This window comes from Polyodon spathula, chromosome 12 (assembly GCF_017654505.1).
Source record: "Polyodon spathula isolate WHYD16114869_AA chromosome 12, ASM1765450v1, whole genome shotgun sequence".
Lineage (NCBI taxonomy): Eukaryota > Metazoa > Chordata > Actinopteri > Acipenseriformes > Polyodontidae > Polyodon > Polyodon spathula.
In genome coordinates this window covers 11,875,858-11,897,468 of record NC_054545.1, presented here as the reverse complement: position 1 = coordinate 11,897,468, position 21,611 = coordinate 11,875,858, and the positions used below count along the sequence as shown (strand labels likewise).

Below are 21,611 nucleotides of genomic sequence, written 5' to 3'. Positions count from 1 at the left end.
TTGTCTAGGCAACAAAGGAGTGGAAGAAATGAAATATATTGAATTCCTTCCTTACAAAACCTTAATTGTCATATGAAGTTATGTAAAAAGATTTGACAAGGGCATAGAAAAGAGACTGGCATGGAGTAGTGGAGATATTACAGCGCAAAAAAAAGCTTTCCCTTTTGAGGTTTTGTTACCTAAATCTCCAATGGGGGTTTTAACTAGCTCACACCATAAGCTGATGGTCATTTAGTCTTTTAAGAGAACTGCAATAAAAGATCCTCTTAATCTGTGACCAGAGCATAGCAAGATAAACAACATTTAACTGATACTTGCAGTATTATTGATCCCATTTCCCTCTCTTGCTTTATCTGTATACTGCTGTGTGTGTTTATATCTTTAGTAGTATAGGCCTTTCATAACTCATAGTAGTAACAGTGATAGCAAGTGGAAGAACACCATATATATATATATATATATATATATATATATATATATATATATATATATATATATATATTGAAATGAGCTTTGAAACAGACTTTAAAGTTATAAGTGTAAAAAGTTGTTAGGATGTTAACAATGAAAAGAAAAATTACAGGGATGCTATTTAAACAGTTGTAGCAACACGTGGGGACAGGTGACACTATTTTTCAGAACCACACTACTTACTCTTTAAGATTACACACCATGGTAAAAAAAAAAAAAAAAAATCGTTAAAATTAACACGTTTTGGTCTTGACTTTTATTTTAAACCAGTAACACTTTTTTTTGTTTGTTTGTTTGTAAATCACAAAACTTACACAGGTAAATACATGAATACATCTTTCAGAATGTAGGAACTGTAGGCACCTTTTAAAGCAGTGATAATAAGCACTGGTGATCTATACAACCTTCCTGTGGGGGAAATACCCTTTCATTATTCATCTTATATTGAATAAAGAACTGAACACTATTATAGAAGACAACCATGATCCCAGGAGTAAGTCACAGTCAATAAAAAAGGATCAGATGCTCCACAATAGTAAACAGGTATGCTATCCAAACTACATCACCTTATTCAAACAGTTACCCAAGGAGTTGTATATCCCTTTAAATGTGTAGAAACAAAGCTTCCACTCTCAATCTCTAGTCTTCTGTATTAAGTGCTGCTATGTCCTGTAACAGAAATGTTTGTGCAATTTGTATCTTAAAATACAATTATGTTGTGTCCAGCAGTGACCTGGGATGGCACTTCAATGATACTATACATCATGTATACCATCATTTAATTTAAAGATACAATTAGTGTAATATTTTCATTTAATAACAGTTTTATTTATAAAAGCCAACACAAGTTGGCACAATTACATGATGTCTTTAAGAGTATTAAGTGAGCCTACTATGTGAGCCCTACAAAGAATGGAAGAATCTTTCTGTGGCTTGAATTTCTTTCTGTTTGAATCAATGTCACCTATTGCACCATTATCCTAAAGTTTTTATTCTTCTCCTAACACACTTCATTGTAGATATTTTGCACTTCACCCTTTTAATGCATAGGCAGTTAAAAAGTTTCACATCATTGAATTTATAATTTATTCAAAGACACAGTCATCAGAAACCTCAAAATATCTCGCTGTGTGTTTTCTAAACCCTTGTGAAAGCCCTGTCAAACACACTGCAATGTTGGGAAATTTTGACAGATAAATATAGATACATACAATTAGCATTTTCAGTAAACTCTTTAGAAAACATGCAATGACAACCCAGCAGTTTCACTTTAATGATCTATATAGAGACATTGCCTGGTTGAAAATTCCATTGCAAACTGGGTGCAAATGGCAACAAGTCGAAAGGAACAGACTGAGTTCTTCATCACCTGACTTCACGCAATGTGACGTTCTGCAGAATAAGTACTGAGGATGCTGCCATGGTGTTTCACATGGGGTAAAACTGGGACACAGCTTCTGAGGACTGGATCTCCACCTGGGCCATTTTGAACTGGGTGCACTGTAACCATTTGCGCAGCACTGAAGGGATGGCGTTGGTCTGAGCGCAGCCCTGTAGACCCTGCAGGTACTGATGGTTCACATTGTTCTGTATTGCTTGAAGACGCAATTGCAGCCCAGCTGATAAATGCTGTGAACACATGCAAGGTTATAAGAGTAAGCGGATACCAAACTGTTTAATGTTAGCAAAACTCAGTATTAAGCCGTAACCCTTACCTTCAAATTTGACTGAATCATAGGTAACCACATGGGTATGAGCTGTTAAAGGGAAAGAGAAATGCAATGAGAGCTTTTTATTAACAAAATGAATACAATCTTATAATGATAAATGCATAGCAAATTCATATCTTCATATACAGTGAGTATGTGTGCTGTTTTCCTAAGTTTCTTGTTCACTGTTTACATTGGTTTTGTGCTTGTTTTTTCAACACAAAAAAAACACCCACCTTTACAAAAATTGTGGAGTTGCATTCCTGAAGAGCTTCCATTAAGCTGATCACATGCAAACACACCATTTCAACCATCTGTGGGTTGGAAATGACAAAACAAGAAGGTCACGTGAAATGCAAACTGGAAATCAGTTCTGATGGATCTCATTCAAAAAAGGCCAAGGACTGAACTGCTCACAGGGCTAGAGGAGCTGGGAGTGTGCAGTAGGAGCTGGGTGTGTGTGCAGTAGGACCTGGGTGTGTGTGCAGTAGAAGCTGTGGGTATGTGCAGTAGGGGCTGTGGGTATGTGCAGTAGGGACTGTGGGTATGTGCAGTAGGGGCTGTGGGTATGTGCAGTAGGGGCTGTGGGTATGTGCAGTAGGGGCTGTGGGTAGGTGCAGTAGGGGCTGTGGGTATGTGCAGTAGGGGCTGTGTGTGTGTACAGTAGGAGCTGGTGTGTGCAGTAGGGGCTGTGGGTATGTGCCATAGGAGCTGTGGGTGTGCAGTAGGGGCTGTGGGTGTGCAGTAGGGGCTGTGGGTATGTGCAGTAGGGGCTGTGGGTGTGTGCAGTAGGAGCTGTGTGTGTGCAGTAGGGGCTGTGTGTGTGCAGTAGGGGCTGTGGGTGTGTGCAGTAGGGGTGTGTGTGGTGTGTGCAGTAGGGGCTGTGGGTGTGTGCAGTAGGAGCTGTGGGTGTGTGCAGTAGGAGCTGTGTGTGTGTGCAGTAGGGGCTGTGGGTGTGCAGTAGGGGCTGTGGGTGTGCAGTAGGAGCTGGGAGTGTGCAGTAGGAGCTGGGTGTGTGTGTAGTCAGGGCTGTGGGTGTGTGCAGTCGGGGCTGTGGGTGTGAAGTAGGTGCTGTGGGTGTGTGCAGTAGGAGCTGTGTGTGTGTGTAGTCGGGGCTGTGGGTGTGAAGTAGGTGCTGTGGGTGTGTGCAGTAGGAGCTGTGTGTGTGCAATAGGAGCTGTTAGTGTGCAGTAAGGGCTGTGTGTGTGCAGTAGGGACTGTGTGTGTGCACAGTAGGGGCTGTGTGTGTGCAGTTGCCCCCCTGTATAATGTACCTTCTCAAGAGGAAAAAAAGTCTACGTGGCTGTCTGTACATTTAACCTCATGGACAGTAGAATTGCAGACGATTGTATCTTTTTCTATTACGTTATAGGAATCTATGTGATGAGCACCCACAAGAGGTCTAGTTATACTTTGAGGGAAGCTCAGTATAGCTTAGTCGGTTACTTGGCGCCAATATAATGCAATGTGGGATAGGGGAGGCGACTCACCCTGATACACCTGATAATAATGGAGTTAACCAAAAAACATTTTCAGTTTTTTCTTGGACACACAAACCAGTTTTTTTTTATTTTCATGAAACTGGTGTACCATGACTTGCGAGTAACTGATATCTTCATTGAGATTGTTAAATACCCCAAGCCTTATTTTGCATCAACAGTGATATACAGTTAAGTGCATCAGTTTGTGCAGTTAATGAACTTTCAGTATTTAACTTGATACATGAGTAGCCTTGTCTCAAAGTTGAAGCTTAGCTGCTGAGAATGAGAGTGCAGTTTCTGCACATGTGCTTTCACAAATGGGAGAACAAGTGAGAATGAATATGGACTCGACAGACCGATGCAACGCTTCACCTGTGCTAAGCTAGGCTTCAGCGAGCACCAGAACGATGTAGGTGGAACATTTCAGCTGTCAGGTTTTGTTTTTTTCTTTGCATAAATCAATGCAGCGATGGTCAAAGAAAGCGTTACAGTTTATTCACATGGCTGTGTTTTAATGGTAGCAATGCTCTCAGCTATTGCCTATACATTGTGTGCTGTTGGGTTCTGCAGCTTTAATGAGTGTCTTACCACTTTATTATGTGCCATGAGTTGAAGAATGCTGGGAGTGACTCTGCTCCAGAACTCCAGGCCTGTGAGGATTGCGGTGGATGAAAACTCATTCTGGTTCTGCATTGTGGGGGTTGCAGCTGCTTGCTCACAGTAGATTGTCCAAAGCTGGGCAAACATAAACGCATGGAACAGGGAGCACATGTGCAAAACGGATGTCTGCAAAAAAAAAAAAGAAAAAGCTTACAGTGTTCTCTTTAAAAAATCTGACTTTATTTTGATTTTTTCCATCACATTCCTAGAGGATGCCATTATTATTATTTGCAAGGCTCTCATCTGTATATCATATACATATATTTAATTTCCATATCACAATTAATACCACTTTTATTTTACAAAATATAGTCCACAGGATTTCCTGTCTCCATTTTTTTGCAAAGGTTTGTCAGGATACAGATCCGAAGTACAAATACCGATCATGGCAAATCAAGATGCATTAAGACTGTGTCTGATGTGCTGATAAGTGGAAAAAATGAACTGCGGAAATTGCTATGTCAGTGAAATTATCTGGGCTGTTTGAAAATATTTGGAGTGCTATGAACCTGCATGATGTTGTTTTTTTTAAATTCTACTTTGCTCAAACAGATCTGACCTTATTAAACATGCTTAATATCCATGAACGCAGAAACTGTGATAAATGATGATTAAGAACAGATAGGAGACAAAAAATGCTTCACAAGCTTACTGTGCCTGTGCATTACTATACTTTGCTGTGATTTACCATTATATCATACAGCAAACCTTTACAAGAGCATAACTGTCCAGACAGCTTATCTGTTATTAATGCTATTAACTTTAAGGATACCGCAGGAGGAATAAATCATGGTGACTACACTGTGGGACACTCGACCGCTAATCCACAAAAACTATACTTAAGGGATCAGATAAATAAAACTGACAGAAAATGTGAGGAAAAAAATAAAGAATGAAATTGGAAAGAAAATGACTCCAACAATAAAAAAAATGATTCTTCTGAGGAAGTGTATTCATAACTATTTTAAGACAGCCCATTAACTCCTATAATCTTCTTAGTTCTGGATAATAGGTAGAGATGCAAAGTCCTTGATATGCTAATCAGATGCAGACAATCTACTCACAGGGAATGCAGATTTAACAGATGTCCATAATCTACTGTATATTTGAAGGTTTTATGATTACTCCAAGGGTTGGTATCAGCACCACACATTTTGAAAACCCTTCTCTTGTAATCTGACAGACCAGTGCATCCCACAAGGAAAATAAGGCTTAATGCAAATAGCAATAGTATTGAAAAAATATTGGATTTTGTCCTATTTTGTTTAAGCAGCTCTTTTTTTTTTTTCTTGGAGTAACAAGCAAGTTTGATTTTGCATTAGTTAAAATTTAACCATCAGCTTTTTTATTGTTTTATGCTTTGGTAACATGTTGTAATGTGTTGGAAAAGTAAAATGATTTAATTTAATTAATCTTAGAACAAGATGGAGTAATCATCTATTCATTACTATTTTTAATGTGGCCATGGAAATTGTGGTGACCTGTCTAGTTTAATTAGATGATTAATCTAAGTTCCCGCAAAGCTTAAGGAACTGAATCTGGTTATATAACACCAATTTTAATAAATTGATAGCTAATCCGTGTGAAGAAAGAGATACACAGAAAAGTAACAATTACCTTTGACTGCTCTGGAAACCCAATCAAGATGACAATCAGGTGATCAGTAATGTGTGAGCCAGCGTCGAGAGGAATGGGCATACAGGAAGTAGACCCTTGATTCAATGCACTGTGGGTAAGAGATCCGAGCAACAGCCAAGACAGCAGGCGAATATGGGAGACGCACTCAATAAATTCTTTGGGTCTGAAAAAAAAGTTAAGCTAATTTTTTTTTTTTAAGACAAAGGTCACATTTTTTACTTGAACTCTTAGGTCAAACATCTCAACATTGAAAAAGCTCAACTGTTGTGTCAAATACGATTTGTGTTTGGTTGTTGTTACCCTTGTTGCATGGCAGATGGAGGGTGGTAGAGCCAAGGCAGGTAGCGAATCACAGCCTTGTTGTCACGGTGATTCCCTTTGCTGATTTCCATTGCGGCTATTTGTGCAAGACCCACTTTCAGGTTCCCACCAAAAGTGTCTTCATGCAAGGGCTGACAGCAGGTCTTCATGTGACTCTAAAATGCAACAGGGATGGCAAATATGGATCTCCAAGCACAGAACTGGGTGATAGGTGTATGTTTAAAAATATTAGTGAATGTAGTGTAACTACTTGTAGTTAATGAACCTGTCCATTACACAGTACTTCCTGTTCATTACAGTATTTACAAACTTACAGGTAAATCTAACAATAAAATCCTTTTTTTTTTTTTCCTTAACACATTTATAAGTGATTGTTTTTATTTCAAAGTAGTCTATACTTACTTTTAACTTTGTTAATGTATGCATGTCAGCTATGAAGTCCAGTAATTCATTAATATATTGCCTCATACATTCCATTGCAGCTGTGATACACTGGAAGAAAAACAAAATGACATGTAACCATTACATGATGGTATTTCACAATGTTATCTTTAAATCAGATTTAATCTCAGGAGGAGATTTCTAAATGATTTACTTTTAATCCCAGTTGTTGCAAGTAAAACACAAGACCACAGTTTGCTACTGTCAGCAGACTGCACTTTAAAGTTTAGCCGCGGAATTCTTATTTTGGGCTGCTAAGTATGGATCAATTCTAACTACCAGGACCCTTTCATCATCAAGTAAATGTAATTATTGCCACTTTGGTTAATGCAATTAATGCCACACCAGGGGTTGGTTAGTTTGGGATTGTGGCTAAATAGACCTCACAGCTAATTTAATTGAATATGAAACACAAGTATTGTTTGTGTAAAGGATTTTCAAATATTGTTACATTTGCATAATCTATTAACCCTCTATTAATAAGATGAATAAGATGTTTATAAATGACGCTGTGTTTGGGTGGGGAGTAGTTGCAGAGTTATGGTGTTTGACACCTCCCTAGTAAACAGACAGTCCACTTGCATTGTAGAAATGTGTAAATTCTTTTGTTGCTGATCACCTGTAAATTATGAAAAACAACATTCAGAAGATTACAAAATCCCCAAACAAACAGTAATTACAATATGAAATTGTCATTCCTAAACCCCCTTCTCAAGAATCCACTCACTCCAAATTAGAAAACATAGAAATTTCTAAAAAGCTTTATGAAATAGTCAATACTCACGCCTGGTATAGATGCAATCATGTTCTTCTGCAGGACTGTTGACTCAGCTAACCGTGTTCCAGCATCAGCACATACAAACTAATGAGAAAATAAAAATATATATATATAGATATATATTTTTTCCTTCTCCTCCTGGAGATTACCTAGTTATAAAATATTGCATAGTTGTTTTTTTGGGTTTTATTTTTTTGAATTTTTAATTATGATTAATGATCTTCCTGAAACTGCATTTCCTTGCCATCAGGTGCCTTTTTTAAATGTGATTTTACTACCTAATGAGCATTAGCTAATTGCTACTATTTTATGTACCTGTACTAAATAAAGACTTGACATATTTTGTAAGCAGCATTTATATAAGCAGTAAGGGATATTTAGTTAGGATTATACGTGAACAATAACTGCTCCCCATGCTTGAGGCATGCAGGCACTGCTAAGATATTTTCAATAAACCAGCAGAAACATGTTGGGTTTAGCCTTGCATTTTAATCCTAATGTCCCTTTATTGTCCCTTGAATGGGAAATCCTACCTGCACAAGCAGCAGCAGGTTGGTGTCTGGAAGAGGGGATTTAAATTTTAAAGCCTGCAACAACTCCAAAACAACACTGCGAGACAGATAGAATTTATCCCGCTCCTGAAAAGAAAAAAAAAAAATCATGTCACAATCATGTAAAACCCAATTCTATATTTTCAGTGTGTTACAGTCTTAAATATTCTACATCTCACATTCACATATCAAAATGGAAAATGAAACCAGAAACAACCAGGGGATGAATTTTAAGCTAAGACATAAAACCTGATGTCCTATAAAAACAAACCAAAAAATAGCAATGCAATTTGCTGGCAGTGTAGAATTCTCTCGGAATGCACTCCTGCTTCAGTATGACACATGGTTCTATAATCCATTCCATTCCACGGCTCCACTCTCTTCATATCTAGGCTATGTATCTTCTGTAGACACTTCACAATATGTAAATCAATATGCACTGATTAGGTACTTCATCAAGGAGATGGCGCAGCCTGTCTCAGAGACCTTCTCCTGGCACAGCAATATTTCTAGATGAAAAATGAAAGTTCATTATTACCTTGTTGAAGCCTCGATAGCACAATCCACAGAGCTCCGCAAGGTAGGGGAGACTGAAAACTGCGTGCTGAATCACAAAGCCCAGTAATTTGGAAAAGGGTTCCAGCAGGCTCTAAAAATGAAACATGACTCCCAAATCAATATCTTGCTACCTTTCAAATTAAAAATAAACAGCATTTAAAAAAAAATTAAACAATTAACACACTCAAAGCAGGGTCAATATTATTAGTTATGTAACAAAGAGTTTAGTACAAATTCCATTTTGATGTAAACACCTTGATTAATCTGCCACTCAATGTTTATATATTTGAGCCATTGGGCTGATGGAACCTGTTTACCTGCTAATGATATTTCAGTGCTCAGGATACAAGGGACAAGTCAAGAGACAGCACACAGCACTGCACAGTAATAGCAAATGTGTACCTGAAAAACCACTTTCACCCTAACTCCATCCACATACTTGGAATAAACATGAAGACAAGTGACAATACATCAGGAGTTACTTCAGGAAATGGGAAACCTGTACCTACTCTCAGATCCTTCATGCATACAGTATACAGACATTATATTACCCTTGGATGCTTAACAAATAGGGCCCATGTTCTTTTGCTGATTATATTAGCAATAACTTACCCTTGCTGCATTTGTGGTAGGAATCTTCAGCAGACAGATCATAATTCTCAAACCTGAGTCTAAGCAGCACTGTCAAAAGAAGAAATGAGAAAAGACATGTTTGTTTTCCAATGTGTTCTGCTCTATTTAGTAATTAAAACGAGGCGGAGAAAAACATATGTTACATATTCAAAGCTGCACTTCGGTATTACATTTTGGCCCACAATCCTATAATGTTGGTATGTATGAAATAAATAAATGACAATTTTCAGCAGCAGGATCAAGGTGGTGGGTAAATTAACTAAACAATAAGCAGATATGTTATGATGGACTTATTTATATGAAAACCAAGATATCTGCTTCAATGTCTAGGGTCTCATGTCTTAAATACACCAGCATTCTCCATCACAGCAGCTTCCTATATCTGCCAGTAGTTCTCAATACCGTTCTGTATACATCTTACTTTTTTTTGTATTTCAAGAAAGCCCATCATCATGTAAACAAAAGGAGTCTGGTAACAGACACGAAAGGTTAAGGAAACCAATAAAATCTTGAAATATGTTGTCAGGGCTGTTAATCTGTCCCTTGTACCTTCATTGGTAAGATGGAGGGCAGTTTCGTCAAAAAGGTCTGGAACTGGTTACAAATGGTCGTCCACAGACTGCTGGGAGAGTCCATGGGTAGCGCTTCCATGAAGGTGGCGATGTTCTCCAGACAGTGGAGCATGGGGCCCCCTGCTGGCAAACTCTTCTTATTGTTTAAACCCTGCAAATCAGGGAAGGACAGTGTATCATCATTGAAACAATAGGGGTGAAGGGTGTCTTAGTAAAAGAAATACTGCATGTGCCAATGTTTTTTTATACTAAGGTCTAACTGCAATCTTCAGTTGTGTGTCTAAATTTTAAGTCTTGTTTTTTAGAAGATTGCACTAATCCCACAGATGGCAGTTAAATGACTTCATTACATAGTACATGGACCTGCTTATCCTATTAGCTCTCCAGCTTGTCATATGGAAGCTCTGCGCAGACAGAAAAGCAAGCTCCAGTGCCTCCGAGCATTGTGCATTTTTTAAGGGAGAGCCTTTTCTAAATGGCTACATTTAATTTTACAGTACAAAGACACCACCTGCTGGACTAAATCAGCAATACACCATCTACTTGAAAGCACGGTATATTAATAACAATTACACAGTGATACTACAACATTTTCCTACCCTGTTCTCTACAGAAAATGTATATTTTGCAGTAGGGAACTAGATATGAACAAACTCTACCTTTTTTATTTTTAGAGCCAGCTGGCTATTGCATTTTTGGTTACATTTGGTTGTAAGGCTCTGTTTAATAATGTATCTATCATTGAGAAATATATATTTAAAACAAATGAAAATAATAACAAGCTATAGTAATAGTTATGATATATGTAACTAGGGTTTTATATGAACATTATTTTAATTATTATTGTCATAAACTGTATCTATTGTTAATAAATACCGGTAATTTTTGTATATAATTTTGTATTATTATAATTTTTTAGAGATGCTTATTATTAGACTGCTGTCAGTACAGGTTATTGCCCTTTAGCATGATTGACAGTGTGACTTACCTCGAGTAGCATATTGAGGGCAGCGACCGAGCTCAGCTCATTAAAATCCATAAGGGAAGAAGCCAGAGTTCTTAAAAAACTCCCGTCTGTAGAAGGAAAACTTTTTTTTTAATGACATACCAGCATAGGGAATCAATGCATGTTTTAAAAGCTTAATTCCTTCATTACCTTTGATGTTGCTTTGGAAGAGCTGTGGGAGAATGCCATTAGGGGCCAGCTGGTGGAAAACACAGCGGAGAAACTGTTTTGCTACCCCAGCAGCGTTGCCAGGAATCATCATGCTAGAGAAAAAAAAAGGATTTAATACATGTTTTCCTATACAGAGGTACACAACAGTTCACTACCAATCATATAGTGAGAATGCAGTTTTCTGCTACAATATTAGCAGTCTCATGCTGCCATATTTGAGTATTGTTTATAACATAAAGTAATGCTGTAGTAAAGGCTTAGAAAAGCAATATTCCATTTTGCAAAAAAAATAATATATAATAATAATAGTAATCTGACTGATTTTAAAAGGATGTTTTTTTGACAATGGGGTCCTTCCCATGGACAAATGGTCATGAATCAGTTTAAGTCTTTTTGACCCTCTTGTTACCTGGTTCCTATGTGGCGAATAGCATCTATACTGGCATACTGACTTAGTAACCAAAGTTTTTCAACTGGTTCCACAGACCTTGATTAGCACTGACACTGGATTATCCACTGTTACTTTAGGAAAAGTAGTCTGAGATTAGGGCTAATCGGGGTCTGTGAATCCAGCTGTTAATGAGAAAATGAAGAAATGCACAATCACTAGGCTGCAATCCTTGTGTAGGAGCTTTGTATTTGTGATGTATAACAAGTTAATACCATGTGTATAGGATGTCTCATGCTAGAACCTGCACAAGATGACATCTCTTATAGAATAGGAGGCACCAAACACATCATGTTAACTTATAGTAACACTATTAGATAAAACATACCAGTTAGTCTTTATAAACAATTGCATCAGTCATACAATGTTGATGTCCATGTATGTTGGTTCATTGTGTAATTTGTTAAACTGCCACGGTTAAAAAATGCTAGTTACACGTGAAATGAATAAAATATAATACAGCTTCAATGCTGATATTATATTTGGCATGCAGATCTCTGGTATCTGGGCATGTCTCACATTTCTAATCATAAAACATAATACAGTACTCTGGCACTTTTATCAATTAACAGGACCTGGTTGAGCTGAACAACATGATACCAATATCCAATCTTCTTTCCCAATCAGGATTTTTGACAAAGTTATCTGTCCAGAATCAACTGACAACATTAGTTGCACCGGTTTTAAAGAATCGATGTGCTGCACTGGAAATTAATTCTGATGTAAGACTATATCCTGGAGGATTTCCATTGTAAGAGGGCTTAATAAGTTGGAAACAAAATGTCTTTACCTCTCTGCTTGACCAGATAAATTTGTACTGGATGCCAATCTGCAGAAATTAAAAATAAAACAAACATTAAGCATTTATATTTAATATTAAGTGCCTCAGTCCATTCCACTTCCCCTTCCCATCTTCACGTATCTCTATCTGCATTTGAGCCTGTAAGTGTACAGAGAGATTTACCAGAAATATCTCTCATTCACCTGAAAGCAACAATGCTGCTAATAATAATAATAATAATAATAATAATAATAATAATAATAATAATAATAATAATAACAATAATAAGGGAAAATGTGACTGAATAGATAGGAAATGGGGGAATCTTCATGTGGACCAGTCATGAGTCTCCTTCAGGGACATTTGCCATTTATTTATTAAGAGAGGGGTACACAGTGGTCCTTAACTTCCCCCAGTGCAGTTGCAGTCTGTGATACAGATGTTCTGACTACCATGCCCCTTTCAGACTAACTGCTCTAGTCTATACATACTGTATTGAGCCATTTTTAAAATAGCTACTTCTTTACTGTGTAGGATCCGGAGCTACTTCCCCTACATCTCTCACTGTACTGTACCTTCCCACGGACTGCATGATGTCAAGGAGCAGAGGGGCTGCCAGGTCTGGGCTCAAATGAATGAACATTGAGAGCACCACTACAGCCAGGCCCAGGCTTTCTTCATCGTACTCCTCCAGAACCGCTCCACAGTCGTGACACCTGGAAGCAGCAAAGAAAGTGAAGAATGAGGCCTTAGTAAAGAAATGTTCCCATTTGCATACCTGCCAACTCAAAGAGGTATTATCACTCTATTCAGCCGGTTCTACAGTATTTCTAGTGCAGTGGTCGTCGTCGGTTTTGGGATTATTTCTTAGGACAGCAAAAACAGTTGTTGTAATTTTAGCAATTAGTTAAGTTTTGCATTCATGGATCTACATTATAATATAATCTGCTCATAAAATAACCTTTCTTAGAACAACCGTAATTCCAACCTTTATTTACAACCTGCATTCATTTTCATGGATTTTGCTGATTTCTATCTGTACATTTTTAAGAGCAGTATAATTTTTTGGTGGGTGGAAGGGTGGGTCCTTATCGTTATTAAAATTGTTGCAGGCATGAATGTGCTTGTGCATAAGGGTCTTACTATAAAAAGACAGAACATAGAGGAGGGGACAATTTGTGCGCTGAGGTACAGCAATTACAAATATGAATGTACAGCAATTACAAATCCTGTTTTTCCATTTTGATGGGTCAAGACTACATACTGTAGCTCTCCAGTGAGAGCAGTCCTTTCTACTCTCCTAAATGCATCTAATATTTTAAAACTATCTTTACCAAAAACATTTTGGCATACCTGTCTGTCATTGTTGTTGGCTGTTCGTCAGTAAACTCTTCAGGTGCTGGCACAAACATGCTGACAGTACTGGGAGCTGATAAGAGGCTGGACTTTGTAGCACCTGCAAAAAAAAATAGCAACAAATAAGTATTAAAACATGACTGCAAAACAAAATACAAACTAAAATCGTGGTTAAAAGTGAGGTCTACGTGACAGTACACTGTGTCTTTCTCTTTAGCGTCTATTTTAGCAAATGGGGGTGGTTTACAGTTCATCAGCATTGCAAACACTATATGTCTGTTTGCATTTTGCCCATGGGAAGGCTATTAAACATTCATGCCCTGACAGTTTTTGTTATAATGCATATTGCAAATGTCACAGAAGAAACTGAAATGTCAGTCCAGCAAACTGTTGACAACACTTGAATCAAGAATTACTTGGAGGATAAAAAAAATATATCAATGAGTTTACATTAACCTTTTTCTCCCAAACTGACAGGTGATGTCCAGAATGATTTCACTTCATAACTGTCACATCTGTCACACAGCGACACATATTTACTGAAGTATTGTTTCCTTGTGTAGCAAATCTCTGATAAATTTCATAATTTCCCATTCTCTTACTATTCATTTATCACAAAGGTTTTTTTTTGTTTTTTTTTCTACAATGGTTTACCATATTTATCTGTGATTTTACATGCTTGCCAGTGCTTTACTATGGTTTCTCTATGCTTGGCTATGCTTTGCTTTGATTCTGTCATTGTATATCATGGTATAACCTCTTGAGATGGAGGGCAGGTTGATAAAGGGCTACAAACTTATAGAGAAACATAACCAAAAGAGCAGCTTTATTAACTTTCACTGTTATTTTGCTGGAAAGGGGGGTTTGGGGGGTGGGGGGGTTAGGGAAGGCACTAACCTGCTTCCCATGTGCTGATGTTGTGGGGAGCACTAGACTGGTGTTCCAACTGTCTCTTCATTAACTGGCTCATTGTCAACGCTCCCAGGGAGCCGCGCTTCACCTGCCTGTATTGTGCTGAACATGGGAAGAAAACGAAATGGGTCCTTTTAAGCAGCAAGATTGATTTATTTAGATATTTAGTTTGTTATAAATTGAATTACTTAAGACTTCCAAAGTCACATAAACGTCCACACTTGTCGCTACAATTTATTTGACGTGTTTCCCTTTAATTTGTATTATTTTAGCTGTGAAATAGGGTACACTCTACTAGACAGTGGATTGTTTTAACAAGTTACTGAGTCAAAAAATGTCTGTGCTGGTGTTAAGAGTTAGGCAATATCCCTGGTAATATATCACAATTAATAAGAAATCTAAGCCATGTAAATCATACATAACACACAGTTTTAAATATATATCTTGTTTATAACTACTTGATTTAATGAAGTGATTAAGAAATAAAGACACAATTCTCAAGTGATTGCAGACACAAGTCTACTACACATCTCTTTTAAAATGGAGATACATCTATTTCAGAGGGAAACAAGTAATGATTATTATTTTTATTTTTTTTGTATTCCACTTATATAGAAACAAACATTATTCAATTTATATACAACAGACATTAAAGAGCAAAAGCTTTGTAAATCTGGCTCCTAGTGTTAGCAATTGTTATTATATATATATATATATATATATATATATATATATATATATATATATATATATATATTATTTTTTAGGCATGTTTTTAATATTTTTAAGAATGCAAATAAAATGGTTAAGTGGAAAAGTATACAGTCCCAAATCTAATAATACACGCAGGCATTTACACAAATGAAGATGTTGGTCTCCCTAATCTGTTCCAGCCACTATACCTCTATAAGAAATCAAAAGGAGACCCTTGATTATTTGTACCTCGTTTAGTGTTAAATTGGGCTCTTGTATTTGCTTTTCTATTCAGAAGGTGGCAGTTGCTAAGAAAATGTAACTTGTTTATATACTGTGTTGTAATCCCATAGAGCCAAGATTAAGACTGAAGGATTTTTAACACTGGTTATTATTGTTGTTGTTAGTGATACTATTATCCTTTCTTTTTATCCTATTTTTGATAAAGAAATTACAAAAAGCATGTGCTATATTTTGTGCTGATTTAATAAAAGACAGATCACAAAGGGCTTTTCCAGAAATCCACACTGCTACAGACTATGCAAGCCTCCTCTAAACGAGCTGTAGTGATTTGCACAGAAATCAGTTTATTTCCCTATGCCTCATTAAACTCATCTGCAGCCAAATTAACCAAATCCAATCATAAATGCAGTTTTTAAATTGCGTTAATGGAAAACCCTGTAGCTGAATTTAGTTTCACTTACACGGAAAATCATGCTGTGAATGTCCTAGTGGACTTAAGTGGATTACTTCTTAGATGTTTATTTTGTGTTTTATCATCTTTGATTGTCTTTTTTGCATATTTGTTTTTATTCCGCATACATTCTTACAAATTTCATATTTTTAGCTACATTTAAATCGTCTCTGTGTGTGCATTGAGGAAGTATAAGGGTGACTGAGAAGCTTCCTGGTAAGCTTTAGAGTGTAAAGCAATTAATAATATACAGAACTGTGAAAACCTAAACTTAAAATAAACTGAAAACAACGTTTAACAAAAAAATAACTAATGTTATGGTCAAAAGTGAAAATAGAAAATGAAAATAAATCGCTTGGAACTACTATAATCCCCAAACAGCCCTAGCCACTAGAAAACTGTCTTCATACCTTGAATTAAAGGGACAGTGAAAAAGCTTGGTGGGTTTTTTTTTTTTTTTTTTTCCTCCAATGGACTGGGTTTAGTCTTTCCTAAGCCCAGACCACTACAGATATTATTTAGCTTTTTAAAAATGTATTTATTTTAATTAATCCTCAAATAGAAGGACAATGTCAAACAAGCCTTTGTTCAGATCTATATAAAGTCCCTTTAAAAAAGAAAGAAGCATTCAGATCCTACTTGATATTGAAGAGCGGCTGCTTGTTTCTGGAATTGCAGCTTCTAGTGTTGGGGCAGACGCAGATTCTCGTGGCATTTCCAAGGTTGAAAAACCTTTCTGATCTGTAAAGCAATTTTGGTGAGTGACGGGCACATTAGCAATTTTTTTACCTTACAGACGGGAACAGGCTCAATTTAATACCATGGACTTAGCAAATGTTAAACATGTCATGGTTATTTAACCAGTATATATCGTATGTGCTTTATATGCTTTAATATGATTTATGTTTGAATTTTAAAAGGCTATACAAAATCTGAAATTATGTATTCCTTACTGATGATAAAAACTGTATGTTATGCCAAACCAAATGTCTCCTGAACAGTGTCACAGTAATAGTTTTTCAAAACAAGCATGGCACCAGTGATTTATGCTTTTGAAACCTGATTCTAGTTTATCAAAGTACGGAACCTACTCTCACAACAAGATCAAACAGATTAGGTGGAACTAGGGATATTCTTTGGAAAACATTACTATTTTTCAAATTTACATTGACAATCTACTATAAGTTAAAATACAATCATTTTTATTTGATTTATTTTTAAAGTAATGTTTGGTATCTATAACTCAACTGAGGTGCAATGTCTGCAAGCCCAAAGAGGTACTTTGATTTATTTTTATTTCCTAGGAGCGCTGAGGCATACTGAAGTCCTTGACACAATCTCAACCACTGATCTCCTTGAACCAGCCTTGATACACAACCCCATTAACTTATTTTTGCCATTTCCTGCTGTTATAGCCCACAGCCATCAATAAATATGTTTTAGACAGTTTCTAAGTAGAGAAAGCATTAGTCAATGCCTATGCTTTGCATTCTTACCTGGTTCACCCTGTTGACCCCCCAGTTTATCCAACATGTTGAAAGAAATGTCAAGGTACTCCCTCTGAATGGCACTGACGGCGATCTTCCTGTGCTTCTTCTGCCGAGGCACAATCTGTATTTTGAACTCTGCCTCCTCATTCTCATCCTCTGGTTTCGTGTTGCTCATTTGCTCACTGTCCGACTCAGAATCTTTGGGGGCTGGTTCCTCCACGTCCTTGGGAACGTTCAGGAACACAGTTTTCGCAGAGGGGCTGACGATGGTCCCCACACCCAGCTTGATCTCTTCCAGGCGAATCTCGCAGTTATCATCAAGGGATATCTCGGGCAAAGCCACGGACTTCTTGAGTAGGTATCTTTTTTCTTTCAGGGTCATTGGGCTCTCGTTGGACAAGTCTGTAAACTCTGCAGGCTTTGCGAGATCCTTGCAGTCAAGCAAGGTCATGGGATTTATGGAAGGTCGTCTTTCGTTGGTTAACAAAGTATTGTCCACAAAACCCTTGGGCTTGCAATCTTTGGAGTGGTCTTTGCTGACCTGCACAAGAGGGGTATTGCCGAGTGTGTTGCTGGTGGAAGGTGACTGAGTAACCTTTCCATTGGGTTTGACGTATGTGGGGTTTTGCATTTCATACTCTTCATCGCTCTCCACTATACGCAGAGGAGGCAGGGGCTCAAAGACCAAAGAGTCACTGTCAGACGTTGAGATGGTCGACCTCTTCTCTGGAGCTGAAGTGGAGTCTGAGGACAGGTCGATGAGATCAGGATCTTCTTTCAATGGGGGGCGTCCAACTGGAGAGTCCACCTTATCCTCAGATGTTTCCATGTAGCTCAGCCTGACTTCAGGGATTACCGGTCGTTTGTTTTCACTTGACCCATCCCCTTGGCCGAATTTCTCACGAGGGTCATTTGCTTCTGCCTTCCCCAATGCGTCTTCAGAGGCTTTGCTGCAGTGGTCATTCCGTTTGGTGTTGCAGGCTGGGAAAGCCATGCCGTGCTTGTCCAGCTGACATCGGTCAATGCAGGACTTCCTTCGGTGCTCGTCCAAGTCAAACAAAATTGAATCTGCATTCCCAATTTCCAATGACTTCTGTTTTAAAAGCTGGAGCCTCTTCTTCTTGATGCTCTCCTCCCTCACGCAGCGCAGGATGCTGTCCTGAAGAGCGCTGGCATCTCTGTATTCAGAAAGCTCGATTTCACCTAAAGGCAGAGGTAAAAAATATATGTGACTTGAAGCAACGAGCAGGAAGCAAATTCAGTTAAGCTGCAGTACGAGTTAAGTAAATTGATTCAAAATAACTCCTCTTAGCCAAACTGTTCTGGGGACATGAGTTCAAATAAATGGGCATTGAGACAAAGGTGATTCTACAGATCTAACTAAGCCTGCCTGCAGCTGCATCTGCAGGGTACACTGTCAAAGTGCATTTCCTGCATAGTTGTAGCACAGTTGTACAGTGGTACTAAAAATAAACTTGGTTATACATTTCTACAAATGTTTCAACAAGTATGCAACAAGTAGCAAGTAGTTACATTTCAGCTTATAGCATACAAAGCAATAAACATGTAATTGAACTGTACTACTGTTGTATGGACATATGAACATCTTTCATTTTGGGCCCTTTGTGTATCTCAGCACTGTCCTTATTTCCTGAACAGTGCTACGATCCCCTCCTCCAAGCACGTTTTGCCCACCAGACTTCCCAGAAATGTGAAGCTGCTACTGAACTCTTCTCAACAAAAACACATAACAAATATCCAAAATTATACCGTAAATGGAGCAAGTATACCATTAGGAATCTATAATTTATACAAGTGTTCCCAAAGGGAATTTTAAAACCAAAAATAATTAAAGTAAAAAAACATCTAAGACAACAGAGGGAATATATAATGCAGCGCAAAGAGAATTTATAGATAAGACGTCATTAAGATGTTTAACGAACTGTGTAAATATCAGATACACTTGACTCAATGTTTAATTCATGAAGAGAATACGAGATACATTTTCTTCCTGTCTGTTATTCTCCAATCATTTTATTCTCACTTGAAAAATGGTATGACCTAGTTCTTCCAAAACTTCTATACCCCATTAACTGCAAAATCCATCAGTACAATATGATTTCTGGCAGCACTGATCTTTTGTACTTTCCATATGGATTAAATGCTCAGGGTGGCCTTACTACAATTGTGAACAATGGGATGGTAAAACTTTCACCAGAACCCAGTCTTACTTTTCTGAGCGTTCATTTCCACAGGTTGGTATTTCACAGATTTGCTCCCTCCGATTCTCTTAAGTCTTGCAAAGAAGGTCTGAGACTCCTTGTTACAAGCACCAGTCGGGGTGTCGTGTATGTCTGAGTCATCAAACACACTGTCCTCCTCTTTACATGACACACAAAAAAGGATTAGCATTATAGACTATTTCACAAATTTAAAAAAAACGCACACACAGCTTTGACCAAAAGTGTTGTATCACATAGAATTTTAGGATTGACACATGAGTAAAAAAATGTTTTCTTTTATTTAACATCATGTAATCAAAGAAACTACAAAATGATATTGCAAGTGTCTACCAGAAGCCATAACAGTACTACAGTATTTCATGTTATAGTTCAAAATGTCACATTTTTCAATTTGTCAGTTTTTTGTTAAGTATATGGAAAACTACAAAGCGCTATGTAATTCAATATGTTAATATAATATTATTCAGCAGGTTTCAGTCAATTTTATAAAGTAAAATTAGTTAATTCTACAGGGTGATGCAAAACTTTTGACCATAGCTGTACATGACCTCACTCTAAGTCAAAACTCGAACCTTTCTCTTTCTCGCTGTAGCGGCTGTTGTTGCTGTTGTCGCTGTATAGAGGTCCAGCAGTTGTGTGAGGCTTACAGCTGTGATACTGTGCGTTCAGCGTATTGATTGTGATCTGGATCAGATGTAGAACTATCTTACTGATGTCCATGTCTCTGTAGGGGTACTGCAATATAAAGACACAAATTTAAATAGTGAAATAAATCATACTGGAAAATGATGCATCCTTTTAAATTAGACTGCAGCATTTAAAACTTAGAGGTAAAAACTGTTTGTGCATTTATAAAAAAAAAAAAAAAAAAAAAAAAAAAAATTATTAATTTTTGAAAAGTCAATTCTTTGTTATGTTAGGAGTGTAACAATTAAAATGACAATCCTCTGTAGAAAAAGACTGTTCAGTGTTTTTTTTTCCATTTTTATTCTTGGTCCACTTCAATGAAACAACCCTTTAGAATAGAAACTGCACAGTAAAAACCCTGAACTTAACTAAGGCATGAAACAAATGTATCATAGATTGTCCACCACACCTTTAACATTACCATAAACAGTGACATGATCTGTACCCTTTTACCTTGTAGAGAACCACCAGCAGAGTCTTGAGCCACATCTGTCTGACGTGTGGCTGCAGTGACCACAGGGAGCAGCGGGGGGGCTGCTGGAAGTAGTGGCGCAGCTGGGGGCAGGTGCAGTACTTGAGAACCTGCACCACCAGGGGTAAGAGATGCTTCCCCATATGGATGTTGTAGTCCATCACCTATAAAGAGTGACAGACAGTTAACACTGTGGCTTATTTAAAGCCTCTTTGGCATCTATCATTTGATTACAATGCCAGAACTTACCAATGTGCAATGTCTCTTCTCTCATTATATTTGTTAAATAAACAAAATACTCCATGGGCATTCACAGAGTGTTTCTTTCCATAATGAGGATGGTTGTGGAAAACCTAATGGCCGGTTACCTGGGAGATGCCGGCGATGAATGCATTAAAGCAGGTAGAGGTCCTCATCTTCTGCGGTGCGATCATGAAGCAGCCCTCCTGCTGGTCGTAGCCCAGCAGCACATACAAGTGCCTCTTGACTGTGTTGAATGCCTTAGCACTGCCAATGTCCTCCTCAGAGCTGCTCTTATCCTTTGCCATGAACTTCATCAGCACCGTGATCAGGTGATGCACCGTCTGATGGTCAATCCCAGCATCCTCAGGGAGAGGATCCTTGATCATGGTGTCGTCCTCAGGGGTGCTCTGGCCTAAGGGAAGAGTTAGATAGTCATTATACACAGTTCCTCCCAATAACAATCAGTAACTGTCTTTTGTTTTCAATGCTCCAGTGGCAAACATTTGTATTTTGAAGTACCACGGATGGTGTTAAAACTGTGGCTGATTAGAGATATGAAAAGGGCACAGCAGATTTTAAGGAACACCACCATTGTTTGATAC

The 21,611-nt window shown here is 37.7% G+C and overlaps 1 protein-coding gene across 1 annotated transcript in view; it reads right to left on the bottom strand.

Annotated features, from left to right (window-relative positions):
* Positions 1–744: 744 nt before the first annotated feature.
* Positions 745–21,611, bottom strand: part of LOC121323888 (protein unc-79 homolog) — a 50,398-nt gene continuing 29,531 nt past the window's right edge. The window contains exons 28-51 of the mRNA XM_041265208.1: positions 21,135–21,421; positions 20,748–20,930; positions 20,180–20,342; positions 19,596–19,745; positions 17,371–18,567; positions 16,514–16,615; positions 14,473–14,589; positions 13,573–13,675; positions 12,795–12,935; positions 12,229–12,267; positions 10,970–11,082; positions 10,802–10,887; positions 9,791–9,964; positions 9,221–9,289; positions 8,589–8,699; positions 8,033–8,137; positions 7,506–7,583; positions 6,683–6,772; positions 6,260–6,435; positions 5,939–6,122; positions 4,250–4,447; positions 2,417–2,494; positions 2,187–2,228; positions 745–2,100 (exon numbers count right to left, since the gene is read on the bottom strand). Coding sequence (XP_041121142.1) covers positions 1,900–2,100; positions 2,187–2,228; positions 2,417–2,494; positions 4,250–4,447; positions 5,939–6,122; positions 6,260–6,435; positions 6,683–6,772; positions 7,506–7,583; positions 8,033–8,137; positions 8,589–8,699; positions 9,221–9,289; positions 9,791–9,964; positions 10,802–10,887; positions 10,970–11,082; positions 12,229–12,267; positions 12,795–12,935; positions 13,573–13,675; positions 14,473–14,589; positions 16,514–16,615; positions 17,371–18,567; positions 19,596–19,745; positions 20,180–20,342; positions 20,748–20,930; positions 21,135–21,421 — 4,187 coding nt within the window. The 3' untranslated portion in view covers positions 745–1,899. The remainder of the gene's footprint in view (positions 2,101–2,186; positions 2,229–2,416; positions 2,495–4,249; positions 4,448–5,938; positions 6,123–6,259; positions 6,436–6,682; positions 6,773–7,505; positions 7,584–8,032; positions 8,138–8,588; positions 8,700–9,220; positions 9,290–9,790; positions 9,965–10,801; positions 10,888–10,969; positions 11,083–12,228; positions 12,268–12,794; positions 12,936–13,572; positions 13,676–14,472; positions 14,590–16,513; positions 16,616–17,370; positions 18,568–19,595; positions 19,746–20,179; positions 20,343–20,747; positions 20,931–21,134; positions 21,422–21,611) is intronic.